The sequence below is a fragment of the Carcharhinus amblyrhynchos genome, unplaced genomic scaffold (assembly GCF_965287045.1).
Source record: "Carcharhinus amblyrhynchos unplaced genomic scaffold, sCarAmb.v2.hapA chromosome_328, whole genome shotgun sequence".
Taxonomy (NCBI): Eukaryota; Metazoa; Chordata; class Chondrichthyes; order Carcharhiniformes; family Carcharhinidae; genus Carcharhinus; species Carcharhinus amblyrhynchos.
Genome location: NW_027650068.1, coordinates 40130 through 63535, shown reverse-complemented (window position 1 = coordinate 63535; position 23406 = coordinate 40130). Strand labels below are relative to the sequence as shown.

At 53.5% G+C, this 23406-nt stretch overlaps 1 protein-coding gene across 1 annotated transcript in view; it reads left to right on the top strand.

Moving 5' to 3' along the window:
* LOC145339107 (ATP-dependent chromatin remodeler CHD3-like) overlaps positions 1-20521 on the top strand; it is a gene marked incomplete at its 5' end in the record, with an annotated part of 134410 nt that extends 113889 nt beyond the window's left edge. Inside the window, 2 exon segments of the mRNA XM_080183543.1 lie at positions 1704-1821; positions 20254-20521. Of these exon segments, the coding sequence (XP_080039669.1) occupies positions 1704-1821; positions 20254-20354 (219 nt within the window).
* Positions 20522-23406: the final 2885 nt, after the last annotated feature.

The following is a 23406-nucleotide window of genomic DNA, read 5'->3' as shown; positions in this document are numbered from 1 at the left end:
AGATGTGCAGTTAGGTGGATTGGCCATGCTAAATTGTCCCTTGGTGTCCAAAGATGCGCAGGTTAGGTGGATTGGCCATGCTGAATTGTCCCTTAGTGTCCAAAGATGTGCAGGTTAGGGCGCATTAGCCATGCTAAATTCTCCCTCAGTGTTACCCGAACAGACAACAGAGTGTGGCGACTAGGGGAGTTTCACAGTAACTTCATTAATGTAAGCCTCACTTGTGACTTATATAACATTTAAAACCTTGTACAAGAGTGAAAAGTCCTATCAACAGCCGCAGATATTGATAAATACTGAGCAACTCAGGCAGCATCTGACGAAGGAGGGAGGAGGAGAGACAAAAGTGTTACCATTTGGCCTTCTCTTCTGAGTCTCGGTCTCACCCATTAGCCTGGGTCCCTCTGCCCCTGAAAGCTGCAGCGTTTTTCTAGCCTGTTTCAATGCTTAATGCAGTGAACATCCCTTTAAATCATTAATGAGATAGTTTTAGAAGAGTAACTATAGTTTCTCACTTCTCTCCTTTAGTATTCCTTTTGTCGCCCGAGACCATTTCACCAAAGCAATTTTATTAATTTCCAAAACTGCAATAGATTTGCCTGGATGGAAATTGTACTCGTTCCTGGTTCAGCAGCTTCGAGGACAATTAAAGAGGGAGCTTTACTCTGTATCTAACCTCGTGCTGTCCCTGTGCTGAGACTGTTTGAGGGACAGTGTAGAGGGAGCTTTACTCTGTATCTAATCTCATGCTGTACCTGTCCTGGGAGTGTTTGATGGGGGACAGTGCAGAGGGAGCTTTACTCTGTATCTAACCCCGTGCTGTACCTGTCCTGGGAGTGTTTGATGGGGGACAGTGTAGGGGGAGCTTTACTCTGTATCTAACCCTGTGCTGTCCCTGTCCTGGGAGTGTTTGATGGGGGACAGTGGAGAGGGAGCTTTACTCTGTATCTAACCCTGTGCTGTCCCTGTCCTGGGAGTGTTTGATGGGGGACAGTGTAGAGGGAGCTTTACTCTGTATCTAACCCTGTGCTGTCCCTGTGCTGGGAGTGATGAGCATGATGTGGAGATGCCGACATTGCACAGTAAGAAGTACCACAACACCAGGTTTATTTGGTAGCACAAACTTTCAGAGTGCTGTTCCCTCTTCAGGTGAGTGAGGAGTTGTGTTCACAAACGGGGCATATATAGACACAGACTCAATTTACAACTTACATTTACATGTGTGCAGGTTAAGTGGATTGGCCATACTAATTGCCCCTTAATCTCCAGAGATGTGCAGGTTAGGGGGATTAGCCATGCTAAATTGCCCCTTAGTGTCCAAAGACGTGCAGGTTAGGTGGATTGGCCATGCTAAATTGTCCCTTAATGTCCAAAGATGTACAGGTTAGGTGGATTGGCCATGCTAAATTGCCCCTTAGTGTCCAAAGATGTGCAGATTAGGTGGATTGGCCATGCTAAATTAACCCTTTGTGTCAGGAGGATTTGCAGAGTAAATATGTGGGGATATGGGATTAGGGCCTGGGTGGGATTGCAGTCGGTGCAGATTTGATGGGCTGAATGGCTCCCTGCACTGTCGGGATTCTATATGATAGACCAATGTGGTGGAGGTCAGCACGGATTGGCAGTCCAGGACCGGCCATTGTTTAACGCTTGCTCAAGTTTTATTTCCAAGCTGATGTGGGTTTTGCTGTTGTTTCCTCCAGACCTTTCCTCCAGGTCCATACACCACATCTCAAGCTTACGGTGGCTCCTTTGGACCACTCGCACCAGTGAGCACACCAATGAATTTCAGCCCGGTGCCAGGAGGCTCCTTTGTAACAGGTTAGTGACGCAGCCGCAGTTTCCGATTTGATTAGCTGCGCTTGGGGGCGGGGGGGGGTGCCTTGGATGGGTGGGCTAAAGGGTCGCTGCCTGTGTATCTCCGCACTCCGTCCCTCCAGGAATGACGGCAGTTCTGCGGTCTGGTCACCGGTTTGACAGGTTCGCAACCTGGGTGAGTGCTCCTTCAGTCTTTCACCCTGACAGTAAGGAGGGTTAGCCCTTGTAAGGCAGGAGGGCTCCCTCGACAAGTGAGGGATAGATATCTCTGCTGAGCCTCTGCCCAGCAATCCGAGCCAAGGCGACTGCGGCCGCTCGCTGGGAGACCGGAGCAGGGCCGGAAGCCTCCCATTTTCTGACCCAGAGGCAGGAATGGCAGCACTGGCATCCTGGGGAAGATAGTCGGTATAGAAACATAGAAGGGAGGAGCAGGAGGAGGCCATTTGGCCCTTCGAGCCTGCCCTGCCATTCATCGCAATCGTGGCTGATCATCCAACTCGATAGCCTAATCCTGCTTCCTCCTCATAAACTTTGACCCCGTTCGCCCCCAAGTGCTATATCCAGCTGCCTCTTGAATACATTCAATGTTTTGGCATCAACTGCTTCCTGTGGGAATGAATTCCACAGGCTCACCGGGTGAAGAAATGTCTCCTCACCTCCGTCCCTAAATGGTCTACCCCCGAATCCTCAGACCTGCCCCCCCCACCATCGGGAACATCCTCTCTGCATCTACCCTGCCCGGTCCTGTTAGACTGACAGTATGGTGGAAGGGGCCAGAAATAGCCAACGAAGGGTGACCACGTAACCCTCAGCATTGGACAGCTGGTAAGGGGTGAACGGTGCTAGCCTGCAGTCTCCATCCCCTGGTGTGACGGAGCTGCGTGAATGTTAGAGGCTGTAGGGAACCCTCCACGTTGGTCGTGAGCCCGCGCCCCATTGTCATTCTTCATGTCATAGAGGTTTACAGCATGGAAACAGGCCCTTCGGCCCAACTTGTCCATGCCGCCCCCTTTTTTTTTGTAACCACTGAGCTAATCCCAGTTGCCCGCATTTGGCCCACATCTCTCTACACCCATCGTACCCACGTAACTGTCTGAATGCTTTTTAAAAGACAAAATTGTACCCGCCTCTACCCCTACCACTCGTTCCAGACGCTCACCACCCTCTGTGAAGAAATCGTTCCTCTGGACACGAGGCAACTGACCTTGACCAGGCCACAGTGCTCCCTGCACACACACACACACCCCCCCCCCCCCCCCCCCCCCCGCCCCCAAAGAGGCCAATCTGGGCTTGGTGCTCCTCCTGTCACGAGAACCCCGTGTCCCAGTGCGGTGCTCGCTGGATGTGCAGAGTGACACACGCGAGGCAGTCCGACAGCGCCACGTTCAGTTCCCGGGGGGGGTGGAGTTTGCACGAAAGCCCAGTATGGATAAGGCACAGTGTCTCGGAGATAATAATAGCCCGCAAGACCAGGAGAGCGGGGGATAGTGTGCGTGCGTTAATCACCTTGGCGCTCTCAATCGTGGATCCGATGGTGATTTCCTGTGAAGGATTTGGTTGGTGCTCTGACTGGTTTACAGACACCAGTTAGCCTGTATCCTCCAAACGGAATGACCAAGCATCGGGGCCACTGGGATGAGTTGCTTCGGATTTGTGTATAATGTAGGTGCTGGATGCTGTCAAACACTTGCTCAGGATCTGATGGTGTTAACAAGCCCCCGGTTCTAATTGCCCATCACTGCTGGCCTCAGTGATGGGGCGATGAGGAAGCAGATGAGTGATCGTTGAAGCTTGTCCTCACCTGGTGCTGTACGTTGTTACTGGGGCCCAGCACGTACAATATATACTCTGTGGAGATTAACCTGCATTTGCCGTTGATAGAATGAAAAAGCCCCCAGTCTCCAACCAGCTGGGTTAAACACACTGGACGGCTGCACTCTCGCAATGTGTCACTTCGCTCCCAGACATCGTTCAGAGTTAACGCCTGTGTAGGGCAGATCACGCCACTGGAGACCTGGAGCAGAAAGTCTTCTTCTAAATTTCTCTCTGAGCGCTCCAGTTTCATCCCGCAGTCCAAAGATGTGCGGGTTAGGTGGATTGACCGTGATAAATTGACCCTTGGTGTCAGGGGGATTAGCAGGTTAAGTACGTGGGGTTACGGGGAATAAGGCCTGGGTGGGATTGTGGTCGGTGCAGATCCGATGGGCCAGAAGGCCTCCTGCAGTATAGGGATTCTATGAAATTGGGGTGGGGGGGGGGGTCCATGAAACTTCAGGTGGCACAGTGGGTTAGCACTGCTGCCTCACAGTGTCAGGGACCCGTGTTCGATTCCCGGCTTGGGTCACTGTCTGTGCAGAGTGCGCACATTTTCCCCGTGTCTGCGTGGGTTTCCTCCCACTGTCCGAGAGACAGGCAGATTAGGTGCGTTTGCCATGCTAAATACTCCCACCGGTACAGAGCTGTCACCTTGTTCCCCTGGCTCTCTGTCCCACCGGTACAAATCTGTCACCTTGTTCCCCTGGCTCTCTGTCTCACCGGTACAGAGCTGTCACCTTGTTCCCCTGGCTCTCTGTCTCACCGGTACAGAGCTGTCACCTTGTTCCCCTGGCCCTCTGTCCCACCGGTACAGAGCTGTCACCTTGTTCCCCTGGCCCTCTGTCCCACCGGTACAGAGCTGTCACCTTGTTCCCCTGGCCCTCTGTCCCACCGGTACAGAGCTGTCACCTTGTTCCCCTGGCTCTCTGTCCCACCGGTACAGAGCTGTCACCTTGTTCCCCTGGCTCTCTGTCCCACCAGTACAGAGCTGTCACCTTGTTCCCCTGGCTCTCTGTCCCACCAGTACAGAGCTGTCACCTTGTTCCCCTGGCTCTCTGTCCCACCAGTACAGAGCTGTCACCTTGTTCCCCTGACTCTCTGTCCCACCAGTACAGAGCTGTCACCTTGTTCCCCTGACTCTCTGTCCCACCAGTACAGAGCTGTCACCTTGTTCCCCTGGCTCTCTGTCCCACCAGTACAGAGCTGTCACCTTGTTCCCCTGACTCTCTGTCCCACCAGTACAGAGCTGTCACCTTGTTCCCCTGGCTCTCTGTCCCATTGGTACAGAGCTGTCACCTTGTTCCCCTGACTCTCTGTCCCACCGGTACAGAGCTGTCACCTTGTTCCCCTGGCCCTCTGTCCCACCGGTACAGAGCTGTCACCTTGTTCCCCTGGCCCTCTGTCCCGCCGCTACAGAGCTGTCACCTTGTTCCCCTGGCTCTCTGTCCCGCCGGTACAGAGCTGTCACCTTGTTCCCCTGGCTCTCTGTCCTGCCGGTACAGAGCTGTCACCTTGTTCCCCTGGCCCTCTGTCCCATTGGTACAGAGCTGTCACCTTGTTCCCCTGGCCCTCTGTCCCACCGGTACAGAGCTGTCACCTTGTTCCCCTGGCTCTCTGTCCCGCCGGTACAGAGCTGTCACCTTGTTCCCCTGGCTCTCTGTCCCACCAGTACAGAGCTGTCACCTTGTTCCCCTGGCCCTCTGTCCCATTGGTACAGAGCTGTCACCTTGTTCCCCTGGCCCTCTGTCCCACCGGTACAGAGCTGTCACCTTGTTCCCCTGGCCCTCTGTCCCACCGGTACAGAGCTGTCACCTTGTTCCCCTGGATCTCTGTCCCACCGGTACAGAGCTGTCACCTCGTTCCCCTGGCTCTCTGTCCCACCGGTACAGAGCTGTCACCTTGTTCCTCTGGCTCTCTGTCCCGCCGGTACAGAGCTGTCACCTCGTTCCCCTGGCCCTCTGTCTCACCGGTACAGAGCTGTCACCTCGTTCCCCTGGCCCTCTGTCTCACCGGTACAGAGCTGTCACCTTGTTCCTCTGGCTCTCTGTCCCGCCGGTACAGAGCTGTCACCTCGTTCCCCTGGCTCTCTGTCTCACCGGTACAGAGCTGTCACCTCGTTCCCCTGGCTCTCTGTCTCACCGGTACAGAGCTGTCACCTCGTTCCCCTGGCTCTCTGTCCCGCCGGTACAGAGCTGTCACCTCGTTCCCCTGGCTCTCTGTCCCACCGGTACAGAGCTGTCACCTCGTTCCCCTGGCCCTCTGTCCCACCGGTACAGAGCTGTCACCTCGTTCCCCTGGCTCTCTGTCCCATTGGTACAGAGCTGTCACCTTGTTCCCCTGGCTCTCTGTCCCACCGGTACAGAGCTGTCACCTCGTTCCCCTGGCCCTCTGTCCCACCGGTACAGAGCTGTCACCTCGTTCCCCTGGCCCTCTGTCCCATTGGTACAGAGCTGTCACCAGTGTTCAGCTGGCTTTCCGTCCCGCTTTCCCCCGCTTCCATTTACCAGCAAGAGGCAGTACATGCTACCTTCAGCATCTGGTGACAAGGTTAGCACGGGATCTCCTGCAAGTCGAGGGATTCCCTGAGCAAGCGTCTCAATTCCGTGCGAAAGGAGTTAGACGTTTCCCAGTGCTGGTTGTAGCATTGGGACGAAGAGACCAGGAAACTCCGGGATGTGATCCCCAGCGAGCGCTGAACGGGCCACGTGGAGGCAGCTGGGCTCCGAACCTCCGGGACTGGGCCTGGGAGGAGGGCTGGGGATCTCAGCCGTTAGTCTCCACGGCAGCGACCTCGCTATGGAAGGATAGTAAATGGGTGGACACTGGGTGGCATTGCTGCGATGGCTATTGACCATCGTCACGTCCTTTAAGGTGTAGGAGTGGTGAGGAGAGAGGGAGCAAACAAAGAGAAAGCACTGATGTTGGGTGAGCGATTGGGAGTGTCCCGTGTGTTTAAACAGATGTGTTGGAGTCTGGTGTCTCCCATCAGCTTGATTTTTGCACTAATGAAAGGGTTGTTGTTCCTCTTTCTCCGTTCTGCCTTCCTGTCTTCCTTCCTTTCTGCCTCCCTCCCTCCCTCCTCTCCTCTCCCCTCCCCTCCTTTCTACCTCTGTACAAGATCCTGTACAGTTCCCCCCACCAGTGAGCATTCGGCTTCCCGATTCTGGAGCACTCCCAAGCCAGTGCCACCTCATCCTCCCACAGCCTTTTCCGCAGCCTCCCACCCAGAGGCCCATCTCTTTCCGTAACGACAAGCTTCCTACTAACACGCTGGGAACCGCAGGTGCAGCATCATCTACCATCCCGCTCGCTTGCGCGCGCGCACGCACGCACTCTCGCTTTGTCTCTCTCCTCGCTCAAAGCCGGTGTCTCTCGCTCATCCCATCCGCCTTTCGCATTTTCGACAGCTGAGACTTTCACCATCAGGATCTCTTCGACGGGCAGGTTGCAATATTTCTCTCGACCGCTCAGAGGGGTGGGTAACCTCCCAGATTCACAGCCAACCCCAGCAGGGCGGCACAGTGGGTTAGCACTGCTGCCTCACAGCGCCAGGGACCCGGGTTCGATTCCCAGTGGCACAGTGGGTTAGCACTGCTGCCTCACAGCGCCAGGGACCCGGGTTCAATTCCCGGTGGTGCACTGGAGTTAGCACTGCTGACTCACAGCGCCAGGGACCAGGTTCGATTCCTGGTGGCACAGTGGGTTAGCACTGCTGCCTCACAGTGCCAGGGACCCAGGTTCAATTCCCAGTGGCACAGTGGGTTAGCACTGCTGCCTCACAATGCCAGGGACCCATGTTCAGTTCCCGGTGGTGCAGTGGGTTAGCACTGCTGCCTCACAGTGCCAGGGACCTAGGTTCAGTTCCCGGTGGTGCAGTGGGTTAGCACTGCTGCCTCACAGTGCCAGGGACCCATGTTCAGTTCCCGGTGGTGCAGTGGGTTTAGTACTGCTGCCTCACAGTGCCAGGGACCCATGTTCAGTTCCCGGTGGTGCAGTGGGTTTAGTACTGCTGCCTCACAGTGCCAGGGACCGGCTCTCAAGTCCCGATGGCACAGTGGGTTAGCACTGCTGTCTCACGGCACCAGGAACTTGGGTTCAATTCCTGGCCTGGGTCACTGTCCAAAGAAAAGGAGAGGGCGCAGAATGTAGTGTTGCAGTCATGGCCAGGGTGTTGAGAAAGGTCAGCTTAAGATATGGCTGGCATGGTGGCACAGTGGTTAGCACTGCTGCCTCACAGCACCAGGGATCCAGGTTGGATTCCTGGCTTGGGTCACTGTCTGTGCAGAGCCTGTACATTCTCCCCGTGTCTGCGTGGGTTTCTTCCCCAGTGCTCCGGTTTCCTCCCTCAGTCTGAAAGGCATGCTGTCTAGGTGGATTGGCCGTGCTAAATTCTCCCTCAGTGTTAGCCGAACAAGCAACAGAGTGTGGCAACTAGGGGATTTTCACAGTAACTTCATTGCAGTGTTAATGTAAGCCTGCTTGTGACACTAATAAATAAACCTTTATTGGCGGGTAAAATAAGTAGGGATATGGGGGTAGGGCCTGGGTGGGATTGTGGTCGGTGCAGACTCGATGGGCCGAAGGGCCTATTTCTGCACTGTAGGGTTCTCTGACCTGTGACCTTAACCCCATACCTTGACCTTTCCTGAGTTAGCCAATCATAGCTGGAATGGCAGCAGTGTCTGCACATTTGACCATTGGCCAAGGGCAAGTCTTCCTTGCTGGAACCTGAGATTTGTCCTGTGTGATGCTCTCCAAAGTTGAATAGCCTGAGTATGCACACTACCTTAGTTCCACTACCCAGGACCCACCACTACAGGTGCCAATGCTTTTCAACGGAGGGGAAACTGAAAAAGGCACGTCTGTCCCTTCAACAGGTGAGAAGCCAAGAAGGTTGACGGGCTTCTTGTTCACCTCCTGATCTCTGTTTTTCTCTCTTTCACTCGTAAGACTGGTGTCAACTGGGCGGCAGAGCGGGTTAGCACTGCTGCCTCCCAGCGCCAGGGACCCGGGTTCGATTCCCGGCCTTGGGTCGCTGTCTGTGCGAAGTCTGCATGTTCTCCCCGTGTCTGCGTGGGTTTCCTCCAGGTACTCCAGCTCCCTCCCACAGTCCAGAGATGCGCGGGTTAGGTGGATTGGCCGTGCTAAATTGCCCCTTTAGTGTCAGGGAGATTAGCTAGAGTAAATGCATGGGGTTATGGGGATAGGGTCCTGGATGGGATTATGGTCGGTGCAAACTCGATGGGCCAAATGGCCTCCTTTTGCACCGTAGGAATTCTATGATTCTATGAATCTGGAGCCTCCAATAGCCAAAGTCAAGATCTCCCTACACTCGATGTGGGTGAATTGGCCACCACCTTCCTTACCCTTTCCGAAATCCTTTTGTATAGACAGCACCCCCTTTTTAGTTTCCTCCAAAAAGCTTTTACCGATGTTTTTGTTGGCACTTCAGTCCCACGCTCCTGACCTACGGGCACCCGGTGTAGAAGGGGGAGGCAGGGGGCCTCCTCCTCGGGCTCACGGGCCTGGCGAAACTTGCCATAAACAGATCCAGGCAGCGGGCGACCAAGGAGGGGTGGTCCAACCCGACTGTCTGCCCCTCCACTGCGGCTGGACTCACGGCCGGGTGCCCCTGGAGAGGTGGGGAGGGGGGGGGCGGGGGGGGCATGTGGTGTCCGTGCTCGCTGGGCACTGCGGGAGCTGGGACCCCCTTTAATCACATCGAACGCCGGGAGATCTTGACTTTGGCTATTGGAGGCTCCAGGTGCCTAGAATCGTAGAACCCTACTGTGCAGAATGAGGCCATTCGGCCCATCGAGTCTGCGCCGACCATAATCCCATCCAGGACCCTATCCCCGTAACCCCGTGCATTTACCCTAGCTAGTCTCCCTGGCACTAAAGGGGCAATTTAGCACGGCCAATCCACCTAACCCGCGCACCTTTGGACTGTGGGGGGGGGGGGAAACCCAGGCAGACACGGGGAGGAGAACGTGCAGACTCCGCTCAGACACTGACCCAAGGCCAGTTTGATATTTTAAGTTTCCTTTCCAATTTGTCTTCTGTTTGGTGGGGGGTGGGGGCTGCCCCTTTTTAATTTGCCCCTCAGTTAATTCGATTTAGTTCAACCGGTCAAAAAGATTGACCGTCGCCTACGGAGAAACCCGAGACAAACTGTGCAAAGGAATCGGTGGGGTGGGGGGTGTTGCTGGTCACGTACGACAGGACTGGTCTCTCGGGTTGACCTGTATCCCTGCCGTTGGAACATCTCTCCAGTTACCCGTTTGCCCGTCTCACTGAAACAGTGGCTGATGATTTAGCTCGCCCGCCTGCCACTGTGGGGTGGGGGAGAATTGAAGGTTTAAAGTTTCTGATCAGGAGGGAATATCCAGAGTGCGAGAGTCACTGCTGCTTTGTGTAAATGAGTCCTGCTGGTGAGAGCTCTGTCCCAGTGCCTGCTCGCTCATAACCATTCGTTTCATCACTGGACCAGACGAGGGGCAGCTTCCCTGATCGGCTGCATGTGTGGGCCAGCCGCTCTCCATCCATAAGCTCCTGCACGCTTGCTGCTGCACCTTGTAACTGCGTCGAAGCAGAATTGTGAGCTGCGTCACTCTGTTGTGATCATTGACATTGTTTGGTGGTTGGCATTAGCAAGGGAATCGTGCGTTTGAGTAACTATTTCAACCAGTGCCTGCAATAAGAGTTAATAGAGGAACATTTAATTTATTATTGCCACGTGTACGGGGATACAGTGAAAAATATTGTTTCTTGTGAACAGTACAGACAAAGCATACTGTTCGTAGAGTAGATAGGGGAGAAGGATTTGATTTGATTTGTTATTGTCACGTGTATGGGGATGCAGTGAAAAGTATTGTTTCTTGTGAACTATACAGACAAAGCATACTGTTCATAGAGTACATAGGGGAGAAGGATTTGATTTATTATTGACACACGTGTTGGGATACAGTGAAAAGTATTGTTTCTTGCGCACAGACAAAGCATACCGTTCATAGAGTACACAGGGGAGAAGGATTTGATTTCTCTGCCTGTTGAAGTGGTGGAGGCTACCTCGCTGAATACATTTAAGTCACGGGTAGATAGATTTCTGATAGACAAGAGAATTAAGGGTTACGGGGAGAAAGCGGGAAAGTGGAACTGATCCACTTCAGATCAGCCATGATCTTATTGAATGGCGGGGCAGGCTCGAAGCGCTAGATGGCCGACTCCTGCTCCTATTTCTTATGTTCTTATGATTTGATTTATTATTGTCACATGTATTGAGACACAGTGAAAAGTATTGTTTCTTGCGCACTATACAGACAAAGCATACTGTTCATAGAGTACATAGGGGAGAAGGATTTGATTTATTATTGTCACATGTATTGGGATACAGTGAAAAGTATTGTTTCTTGCGCGCTATACAGACAAAGCATACCATTCATAGAGTACATAGGGGAGAAGGATTTGATTTATTATTGTCACATGTATTGGGATACAGTGAAAAGTATTGTTTCTTGCGCGCTGTACAGACAAAGCATACCGTTCATAGAGTACATAGGGGAGAAGGATTTGATTTATTATTGTCACATGTATTGGGATACAGTGAAAAGTATTGTTTCTTACATATACAGATAAAGCATACCGTTCATAGAGTACATGGGGAGAAGGAAAGGTGAGTGCAGAATGTACTGTCAGAGTCACAGCTAAGGTTTAGAGAAAGACCAACTTAAAACATACCATTCATAGAGTAGATAGGGGTGAAGGATTTGATTTGATGTATTAATATCTCATGCATTGAGATACTATGAAAAGTATAGTTTCTTGTGCACTATACAGACAAAGCATACCGTTCATAGTGTACATAGGGGAGAAGGGAAGGAGAGGGTGCAGAATGTAGTGTTACAGTCATAGCGAGGGTGTAGAGAAAGATCATCTTAATGCGAGGTAGGTCCATTCAAAAGTCTGACAGCAGCAGGGAAGAAGCTGTTCTTGGTACGTGACCTCAGACTTTTGGACCTTTTTCCCGACGGAAGGAGGTGGAAGAGAGAATGTCCGGGGTGCGTGGGCTCCTTAATTATGGTGGCTGCTTTTCCGAGGTGTAGAGTACACAGGGGAGAAGGAAAGGAGAGGGCGCAGAACATAGCGTTACCATCATGGCCAGGATGTTGCGAAAGATCAACTTGATATATGGGCTGCACTGGTGGCACAGCGGTTAGCACAGCTGCCTCACAGCACCAGGGGCCCGGTTTCGATTCTCGGCTCGAGTGACTGTCTGTGATTGGAGTCTGCACGTCCTCCCCACCCTCGTGTCTGCGTGGGTTCCCTCCGGCTGCTCCGGTTTCCCCCCACAGCCCAAAGATGCGCGGGTTAGGTTGGTCGGCCGTGCGAAATTTCCCCTCGTGTCGGCGGGGGGGGTTAGCAGGGTAAACATGTGGGGTTGTGGAAATAAGGCCCGGGTGGGATTGTGGTCAAGTGGCCTCCTGCTGCACTGTAGGGATTCTGTGATCAGGAGCACAGACACACAGATCTGGGGGTGCAGGTCCACAGATCACCATTGAAAGCGGCAGCACAGGTGGAGAAGGTGGTGAAGAAAGCAAGTGGCTGTCTGGCCTTCGTCAGCCAGGGTATCGAGTATAAAAATTGGTCAATTATTTTACGGTGGTGTAGAACGTCAGCAAGGCCACATTTAGAATACTGTGCCCCATTCTGATCGTCACACTACCAGAAGTACGTGGAGGGAGTACAGAAGAGGTTTACCGGGATGTTGCCTGGTGTGGAAGGCACTAGCTGTGAGGAGAGATTTGAAATAAACTGGGATTGTTCTCCCTGGAAAGACGGAGGCTGAGGGGGGGTGACCTGATAGAAGTTTTTATAAAATTTATGAGTGTGTAGATAAGGTGAACAGTTGGAAGCTTTTTTTCACAAGGGGGTTCAAGTTGAAGGTAAGGGGGGGGGTGGGGACAGGTTCAGTGGAGATGTGCGGCACGGTAGCACAGTGGGTTAGCACTGCTGCTTCACAGCTCCAGGGACCTGGGTTCGATTCCCGGCTCGGGTCGCTGTCTGTGTGGAGTCTGCACGTTCTCCTCGTGTCTGCGTGGGTTTCCTCCCACAGTCCGAAGATGTGCGGGTTAGGTTGATTGGCCGTGCTAAGAAATTGCCCCTGAGTGTCCAGGGGTGTGTGGGTCAGAGGGATTAGTGGGTATAATATGTAGGGGGTAGGGCCTGAGTGGGATTGTGTTCGGTGCGGACTCGAAGGGCCTCTTTCTGCACTGTAGGATTCTACGGTTTGAGATGTGCGGGGGGTGGGGGGGAGGTTTTTTACACAGAGGGTGGAGGGGGCCTGGAGTGCGCTGCCAAGTGAGGCAGACACGTCAGCGACATTTATCTTGATAAGATAGGAGAACAGGCAGGGAATAGATCTGGATCAATACAGGCAGTTGATCTAGACAGGACAGGGTGACCGGTGCAGGTTTGGAGGGCCGATGTGTTCTTCTGATTCTGAAGAACAGCAGCTTATCAAAGTGCAACTGAAGCTTGTCTTCCTGGATAGATCTGGGTGGGAGGTGGAAAGTGAGGGCTGGAATTCAACTGGTGCCTTCGCCGTTTGAGGACCGAGCGTGCAAAGCTCGAGATGATTCAAGTGTTCGAGACGAGCTAGCTGCTGGTCTGGCACCACTCGCTCAAACCGCCAGTGACTCAATTAAACGCAGCTACTCGTCCTCCTGCCTCTCCGTTTAGGCCCAGCTGACTGACTGACCTGTGTCAACACCAGTTGTCACTAGAGGGTGCGAGTAAGCTGGGAAGGGATTGGAGAGAGAGAGAGAGAGAGAGCCAGCAGAAAGAGGTTTGCAAGGACGGGTTCCAGGGGGCGAGAAACTTAAGTCGTGAGGATAGGCTGGGACTGTCCTCCTCGCGGAGGAGGAGGTTCGACAGAGGTGTTCAAAGCTGGACAGAGTAGATCAGGAGAAACAACTGCTTCCTCTCGCAAAAGGATCGAGAGCGAGAGGGATGCGGGGGGTTAAAGTGATTGGCAAAAGAAACAAATACAATGTGAGGAGAAGCTTTCACACACCGGCCAGTCGTCTGGGGCACTGCCTGGAAGTGTGGCTGTGGCAGGTTCAGTGGAGGCATTCGAGAGGGCGTGAGATGATTATTCGAACAGAACAAAGAACAAACACAGCACGGGAAACAGGCCCTTCGGCCCAACGAGCCCGCGCCGCCATTTTAACATCGAGTCCCCCCTCCACCCATGACCCTTGTCTATGCTTATGGCATTCCACATTGAGGGAAGACTAATTTAGGGACAATTTGTTACACCAATCACCTCTTTGGGGCGTGGGAGGAAACCGGAGCAGCCGGAGAAAACCCACGCAAGCACGGGGAGAATGCGCAAACCCCCACAGACACCGGCCCAAATCCATGTGTCTGCACAGCAATCAGTGATAGTCACTGAGCTGTCGTCTTGCCCAGCGTCTGGTCCAGTTTAACGACGTGAAGCACTAGGCCACTCTCGAAACATCCCAAGAGCAGCCCTCGCACGACCCATCGCCCCTTGTTGGACAGCAAGGCGGACCGAAGCACCTGTGGATTAAAAGAGAAATTAATGTGCAGGGGTTTACGGGGAAAAGGCAGGGGACTGACACCAAGTCCTGATGCTCGTTTGGAGAGCTGGTGCCGAGACAGTGGGCCGAATGGCCTGCTCCTGTGCTGTAACAGTTCTGTGAAGCACGGGGAGTGCAGACCAAGCCACTGAGATTGCAGCAACGATAATCTGTACCCCGTCCTGCCTTTGATTTGTTTCCTTCACGTCTGGAGGCACAGACTCTCGCTGTTAACGGACGCTGGCAGCCCCGCCAGTTACTGTTTGACGCTGCGTGGGATTTGTCACACTTAATGGAAAGTTAGCTGGAGTGGGCTGGGCTCTCTTCTTCAGAGAAGAGAAGGCTGAGGCATTACCTGACACAGACTGACTGTGCTCTCAGTCAGGGCTGTTCACACCCAGCCAAGCACTGCAAAGCCCAAGCACAAACATGCGCACACATACACACACTGGCACATGGACACAAACAGGAGAACAAGTTCAAATTCAGGCAGGGGTGTACACATGGGTTAAAGTACATGCACAGGCGTACATGGATACAAACACATGGGCATCGACTGAAGTGGGTGCAGATACACCGGCACATGGGCAAAGGCATACTGATGGACGCAGAACTAACATTTGCGTCATACAAGTGTGAGGCAATGACCATCTCCAACAAAGAATTTAACCAGTGTCCCTGTGACTGAACAAAAAGTAAATCACTTTTGAGTCTATGTTTAACTCACTCATTGGGAATTTAATGAAGGCTTCACCATCACTGAATCAAAGAACAAAGAACAACACAGCATGGGAAACAGGCCCTTCGGCCCAACGAGCCCGCGCCGCCGTCCTACTATCTCAGTGACCTATTCATGATTTTAGTCTACGCCTAACGTGCGAGGATCAGGGAGGTCCAATTTAGGGACAATTTTAGTACCCAATCAATCAGCCTAAAAGCACATCTTTGGGGGATGTGGGAGGAAACCGGAGCACCCGGAGGAAACCCACGCAACCACGGGGAGAACGTGCAAACTCCCACAGACACAGGCCCAAATCCATGTGTCCGCACAGCAACAGAGATAGTCTCTGAGCTGTCATGTTGCCCTCGAGATGGTCCAGTTTAAGCACACTAACGACACTATCACCCCACTATTAACATCCTGGGGGTCACCATCACTGAATCCCCCACTATTAACATCCTGGGGGTTACCATCACTGAATCCCCCCCACTATTAACATCCTGGGGGGTCACCATCACTGAATCCCCCCCCACTATTAACATCCTGGGGGTCACCATCACTGAATCCCCCACTATTAACATCCTGGGGGTCACCATCACTGAATCCCCCCACTATTAACATCCTGGGGGTCACCATCACTGAATCCCCCCACTATTAACATCCTGGGGGGGTCACCATCACTGAATCCCCCCCACTATTAACATCCTGGGGGTCACCATCACTGAATCCCCCACTATTAACATCCTGGGGGGTCACCATCACTGAATCCCCCCACTATTAACATCGTGGGGGTCACCATCACTGAATCCCCCACTATTAACATCCTGGGGGGTCACCATCACTGAATCCCCCCACTATTAACATCCTGGGGGTCACCGTCACTGAATCCCCCCCACTATTAACATCCTGGGGGCCACCATCACTGAATCCCCCACTATTAACATCCTGGGGGGTCACCATCACTGAATCCCCCCTACTATTAACATCCTGGGGGGTCACCATCACTGAATCCCCCCCACTATTAACACTTTAGAACATAGAAAATCTACAGCATAAACAGGCCCTTCGGCCCACAAGTTGCGCCAATCATAACCCTACCTACTAGGCTTACCTATAACCCCCAATCCTATTAAGTCCCATGTACTCATCCAGAAATCTGTTAAAAGACCCTATCAAATTTGTCTCCACCACCACCACCAATGACAGCCAATTCCACTCAGGAGTGAAAAACTTACCCCTGACATCTCCTTTGTACCTACTCCCCAGCACCTTAAACCTGTGTCCTGTCGTAGTGACCATTTCAGCCCTGGGAAATAGCCTCTGAGAATCCACCCGATCAATACCTCTCAACATCTTATACATCTCTATCAAGGCACCTCTCACCCTTCATCTCTCCAAGGAGAAAAGACCGAGCTTACTTAACCTATCCTCATAAGGCATGTCACCCAAGGCGTACCATCACTGAATCCCCCCAACTATTAACGTCCTCACCAAGACTCCTTAGACAACACCTTTAAACCCATGACTGCTTGCTTCTGGGAAGACGAGGGCTGCATTGCAGCAACACCATCCTCAAGTTCCACTCCAGGTCTCTAAAGATATCGGCTGTTCCTTCACCCTGGTTGGGGTCAAAGTCCCGGGACTCCCTTCTCAACAGCACTGTGGGTGTACCTACGCCACACGGACTGAAAGGGAACTCGCCCATCACCTTCTCGATTAGGGATGGGTGATGAATGCCGGTCGAGACACATCCTGTGAATGAGCGAAAAGATGCCATGATGTGGAGATGTCGGCGTTGGACTGGGGTAAACCTGGTGTTGTCAGACTTCTTACTGAGTTAAAAAGATGCCAGTGCAGGTGAACACGTGGGCACATAGACACATGCACAGACGTGAAGTACATGCACCAGCACAGATACACACAGGGCCAACGGTGGTACAGTAGTTGGCACTGCTGCCTCACGGTGCCAGGGAGCCAGGTTCGATCCCCGGCCCGGGTCACTGTCTGTATGGACTTTGCACATTCTCCCCGTGTCTGCATGGGTTTCCTCCCACAGTCCGAAAGACGTGCAGGGTTAGGGTGCATCGGCCGTGCTGAATTCTCCCTCGGTGTTACCCCAACAGGCGCCGCAGTGTGGCGACTGGGGGATTTTCACAGTCACTTCATCGCGGTGTTAATGTAAGCCTTACCTGTGACGCTGGTAAATAAACTCTAATTGGATAGATTATTCACCAAGCTGGCACAGGCACGATGGGCTACAGAGCCTCCGTGTGTGCTGTATAATTCTGCATTGCGTTTGTCTGACTAGTGAGGTGTCCCCTGTGTGTGAGTTCACTCTGCTTTCAGTACATACAGATGGCAGGTTCACAGAAGGACGGTGTTTGTTACAGGTTTCAATAGCAGATACCAGCGTAGCACTGTTTGTCTGGCTCATAACATCCTCCGCTGCAGCTTAAACACGGGGTGTGCCATGTTTTCAATCGTTCATAGCCCAGTTTCCCCTGGTAACCTCAACCTTGTGTTGTGTACGTGAAGTAGCTTTAAAACGTAGTCACAGTTCGCATGTAGGGAAATGTGTTGCCAGTTCACACACAGTGGTCACGTAGAAACCCTACACTGCAGAAAGAGACCCTTCGGCCCATCGAGTCTGCACCAAACACAATCCCATCCAGGCCCGACCCCCATTATCATACCCACTAATCCCTCTAACCTACACATCCCTGGACACTAAGGGGCAATTTCTTAGCATGGCCAATCAACCTAACCCGCACACCTTTGGACTGTGGGAGGAAGCCGGAGTACCCGAAGGAAACCCACGCAGACACGAGGAGAATGTGCAAACTCAACACAGGCAGTGACTCGAGCCGGGAATCGAGGCCGGGACCCTGGAGCTGTGAAGCAGCGGTGCTAACCCACTGTGCTACCGTGCCGCCCACATCATTAACAACAGTGGATACACTTGTGATGTTGTTTGAGGAGTTAATGTTGATCCAGGACACTGAGGGGGAAGCGGGTGGGGAGCTCCTGTCTTCCTCCCCAGATAGTGGCCCAGTAACACGGTGGTTAGCACTGCTGCTTCACAGCTCCAGCGACCTGGGTTCGATTCCTGGCTTGGGGCACTCCCTGTGTGGAGGTTGCACGTTCTCCCTGTGTCTGCGTGGGTTTCCTCCGGGTGCTCCGGTTTCCTCCCACAGTCCAAAGATGTGTGGGTCAGGTTGATTGGCCGTGCTAAGATTGCCCCTTTGGTGTCCTGAAATGATTAGGTTGGAGGGATTAGCGGGTGGATGTGAGGGTAGGGCCTGGGTGGGATTGTGGTCGGTGCAGACTCGATGGGCCGAAGGGCCTCTTTCTGCACTGCAGGGATTCCGTGATTCTATGAAACACTTACCACAGGTGTTTTCGGTTGTGTGGGGCTCGTTCCCACGGGCGAGTTGGGGAGGATGTGGGACTCGCTCCCACGGGCGAGTTGGGGAGGATGTGGGACTCGCTCCCACGGGCGAGTGGCAGAGGATGTGGGACTTGCTCCCACGAGCGAGTTGGGGAGGATGTGGGTCTCGCTCCCACGAGCGAGTGGGGGAGGATGTGGGACTCGCTCCCACGGGGGGGGACGAGGTGGGGGGAAGTAAATATTATCAAGACAGTTAAGGGGGAAGCTGGATAAACATGCGTGGGAGAAAGGAATAGGGTGAGATGAGGATGTGGAGTATATAAACACTGGAGACTGGTGTGTTTCTGTGCTGTAATTCTGTTCAGGCAGTTGTGAATCTGCGTGCATGTCTGTCTCAGTGTGCGCCGTGTCTGTGTGTACTTGTGGAGCTGCAGCCTTTCACTGTGAGGTGTACCGGCTTGTTTAAGCTGCTCGGTACGCTGGGGCGTTCATCATTCCTCATCGCTCATTGCGTGTCGGGCGGGAGGGAGGGAGAAAGAAACGGTGCGCTCGGTCGGCGCGTTTACCCACGTCACGCCTTCCGCCTCCTCGCGTTCCCTGCCTGGAGCTAGCCGCTACCGCTGAAAGCCGAAGGGTACGTTCGCCAGGCTTTCCTACCCGAGCGCAGCCGACAGCCCTGCCGGTAAGACTCGCCCTGTGATGTGGCCGATCTGTCAATCACTCAGTCGCCGGCTGGGGAGTGGAGCCCTGCCGGTGGTGACAGGGCTGTTAAGAACAAGAGAGGACTATTCAGACCCCTGAGCCTATTCCATCGTTCTGTTCAATTCCGGCCTCGGGTCACTGTCTGTCTGGAGCCTGTGTCTGGGTGATCCGGTTTCCTGCCACAGTCCAAAGATGTGTAGGTTAGGTGGATTGGCCATGTTAAATTGTCCCTTGGTGTCCAGAGATGTGCAGGTTAGATGGATTGGCCATGCTAAATTGCCCCTTACTGTCCAAAGATGTGCAGGTTAGGTGGATTGGCCATGTTAAATTGTCCCTTACTGTCCAAAGATATGCAGGTTAGGTGGATTGGCCATGCTAAATTGCCCCTTACTGTCCAAAGATATGCAGGTTAGGTGGATTGGCCATGCTAAATTGTCCCTTAGTGTCCAGAGATGTGCAGGTTAGATGGATTGGCCATGCTAAATTGCCCCTTACTGTCCAGAGATGTGCAGGTTAGGTGGATTGGCCATGCTAAATTGACTCTTAGTGTCCAAAGATGTGAAGGTTAGGGGGATTGGCCATGCTAAATTGACTCTTAGTGTCCAAAGATGTGTAGGTTAGATGGATTGGCCATGCTAAATTGTCCCTTAGTGTCCAAAGATGTGAAGGTTAGGGGGATTGGCCATGCTAAATTGACTCTTAGTGTCCAAAGATGTGAAGGTTAGGGGGATTGGCCATGCTAAATTGCCCGAGTGTAAGGAGGCTTAGCAGGGTAAATACATGGGGTTGCAGAGAGAGGGCCTGGATGGTATTATTGATGTAGGCTCGGTGGGCCGAATGGCCTCCTTCTGCACTGTACGAATCCCTGAGCCAATTACCTTGAGTAGATCAAGGGGCAGGAATCTGGACAAATTCCTCCGTAACAGTGCAAGCGGCTCAGGAGGGCCTTGCACCCCCTCCAAAGCCTCGGGTGCCCTCCCTGAGGTGGGGCACCCAGTTACTGCAGGTGGAATCGAGAGTCAGGTGCCTGCGTGAGGAACAGTAGTTTCAGGCATGGAGCCTCCCTGTCATGAGCTGCAGCAGGCTGGGAAATGGGGATGTGGAAGAGCGATGTGGCTGTTGTATCCTGTCAAGCTGCTGGAAGTGTCCCGTCAATGGTTGCAAAGTAAATGACCTCTTCTTTCCCCCTGTCTCTCTCTCTCTTTCAGCATCCAACGGTCCTGCCTTGGAGAGAAAGGAAAACAGCAAGGATGGAGTGAATGTGGAAAAGAAAGACAAAAGTGGAGAGATAATATGCATAGATGACTGACACCCCCTCCTCCACCCTCTCCTTCCCCTGCCCGCAACGCTGGCTATGTTTATATTTTGTGTTTTGAGAAAGAGAGCAGATGGACTGGCGATGTTGTTGGTGTGTGTGTTAAATGCCCCGGTGAAGGGGCCTGTGCGCCTGTGTGTGTGTGCGCGCCTGTGTGTGTGTGTGTGCGCGCGCCTGTGCCTGTGTGTGTGCGCGCGCCTGTGCCTGTGTGTGTGCGTGCCTGTGTGTGTGCGCGCGCCTGTGCCTGAGTGTGCGCGCGCGCCTGTGCCTGTGTGTGCGCGCGCGCCTGTGCCTGTGTGTGCGCGCGCGCCTGTGCCTGTGTGTGCGCGCGCGCCTGTGCCTGTGTGTGCGCGTGCGCCTGTGCCTGTGTGTGTGTGCGCGCGCCTGTGCCTGTGTGTGCGTGCGCGCGCCTGTGCCTGTGTGTGTGCGCGCGCGCCTGTGTGTGTGTGTGTGTGTGTGTGTGTGTGTGTGTGTGTGTGTGTGTGCGTGCGTGCGCCTGTGTGTGTGTGAGAGAGTGAGTATGTGTGGGAAGAGGGGCTGTTCCTCACAAAGATGTTTAAATGATTTATTGGCCATTTCTCTCCACTCCAAACTACCAGAGATTTACCTTGTTCCCTTTCCCAGGCACTGATGGGAGCAGTTGCAGTATTGGTGACCTTGTTTCCAAACAGTTCTAGTAATTCACGTGAAGCCTTTTTACTCCCTGACTGATTTTCTCCCCCTCTCTCCTGGCCCCTTCTGCCTGCCTTAGGGATCTCATCCCTCCCACCATTTCCTGACACCTCCCCATCCCTGCCTCTTCCTTGCTCTCTCTCTCTCTCTGCCCCTCTCTCATGTTCTCACTCTGCCTCTCTCTCTCTCTGCCCTTCTCTCGCTCTCTCTCTCTCTGCCCCTCTCTCACGTTTTCTCTCTCTTTCTGCCCCTCTCTCTCTCTCTGCCCCCTCTCTCTCTCTGCCCCCTCTCTCTCTCTGCCCCCTCTCTCTCTCTGCCCCCCTCTCTCTCTCTGCCCCCCTCTCTCTCTCTGCCCCCCTCTCTCTCTCTGCCCCCCTCTCTCTCTCTGCCCCCCTCTCTCTCTCTGCCCCCCTCTCTCTCTCTGCCCCCCTCTCTCTCTCTGCCCCCCTCTCTCTCTCTGCCCCCCTCTCTCTCTCTGCCCCCCTCTCTCTCTCTGCCCCCCTCTCTCGCGCCCTCTCTGTCTCTGCCCCTCTCTTGCGCCCTCCCTCTCTCACATAGACCTCCAATGCCATGTGTTGTGAAGTGAGATTAATTGGAGTTTAAACATGCCAGCCTTGGTTGGTAGGTTAATTGTTGGGTGTTCCATCTCCGATTACCACAGTGGTTAAGAGAAGTTAAAGATTACACCTCGGGCGTGTTGGGTGGACAGGGGGCAGGGAGAGAGCTGCTCGATCCCAATGTCATCCCGCCCCCGAAACTTGACGCTGTTTGGCCACAGAAGGCTTCACCCTCCAGCCTCCGCTTACCCAGTGGGGACATCCTCAGGCTGTGGTGCGACGCAGCCCGAGGCCAGATCGTCCATTGCCCCTCATGGAGATGGCTGCCTCGCAATGAGCTTGTGTAGATCAGAAACCCAGTGAGGTGTCAGCGGGTGAGCTGGCATTTGGGACAGCTGTCCCAGTTGTGTGCGATGTTTGTACGATGCTGGTGGCGTCATTAGGTGCTTGAAGTTTGAGGTGGCTTCACACCGATACTGACTAATAACGCAACCTGCTTGGAGGTGCTGTGTTTCACAATCACTTTGGTTTGATGGTTTCTGTGCCTAGCTTTGCCAGATTGCTGTCTCATTTAAAGAATAATTCTCTGTGCCCTGTTTTTTCTTCCCCACCGCACCCCCGCCAACTCCAACTTGATGGTTCCCAAAGCAGTAATGGCACGGGCGTCCATTTTGGAATCAGGGCGTCCATTTTGGAATCAGGGCGTCCATTTTGGAAACCAGGCACCGAGCCAATTGGCTTTTCCCAAGGTGCAGCCATCCGTCACCGTGGTAAATCATTTCCTTTATTTCTCTGGAAGGAACCTCACTACGAAGGATTGGGGGTTGGGGAGGGGAGGGTGAGTGGTGGAGAGAGAGGGGGCTAGCGACTGGAAAATTGGCATTCTGCTCGCTCGCTGTCCTTCCCAGTGGCCTGAACTTTAGCTCATCTGCGTCTCCTGTTCTTCACAAATCGGTTTATTATTTTTTATTTTTAAAAAAAACGACACGTTCGGGACGGAAAGATGGAATGCAAACCCACGGAATTGAGAATGGAGGGTGTTTGGAAACACGCCCAGGGGTTTGTCAGCAGTGTGACAGTGGGGAAAGTGATATTCTCCAAGTTACTTGGCACAGCGCTGCACGTTTCTTGACAATGCTGGCTAACTTGTTGCATGCTTTATGTTAAGGCTTCGAGACTTTCCCAGCACTGCTGCCAACTGCAGCCTTTCTCTCTCTCTCTCCCTCCTCCTCTTTAGGTTAACAGGGAGGCGGGTGGGTGGAGGTGGTAGGTGGGCCCTGGGAGCGCTCTTCAGAGGGATACCCTCTTCCACCCCCCCCCCAACCCTTCCCAGTGATTGGGGGGGTTGGTGAAGATGAGAAAGAAAGGCGGGTGGGGCGGGGGAGGAGGGGGTGTTGGTGGTTTGTGGGTGAGGGAGCAGCATTTACCAACTGCTTTTGGCCTCAGTACCCTTGGAGTGGGCGGAAGGATGAACTTGTTCAGGTTTTCTACCTGGCTTTGCGAGCGGGGACGGGTCCCCTTCCCTTTGTGTGTGTGTGTGTGTGTGTGTGTGTGTTTGCGCGCGCTTGTGCATGTGTGCACCTATCATGTGTGTATGCCTGTACGTGTGTGTGTGCCTGTATGTGTGCGTGCGCCTGTACGCGTATGCGTGTGTGCGTGCGCCTGTGCGTGCATGCATGTGTGCGCGCCTGTACGTGTGTGCGCCTGTACGTGTATGCATGTGTGCGTGCGCGCCTGTACGTGTATGCATGTGTGTGCGCCTGTACGTGTACGCATGTGTGTGTGCGCCTGTACGTGCGTGTGTGTATGTGCATCTG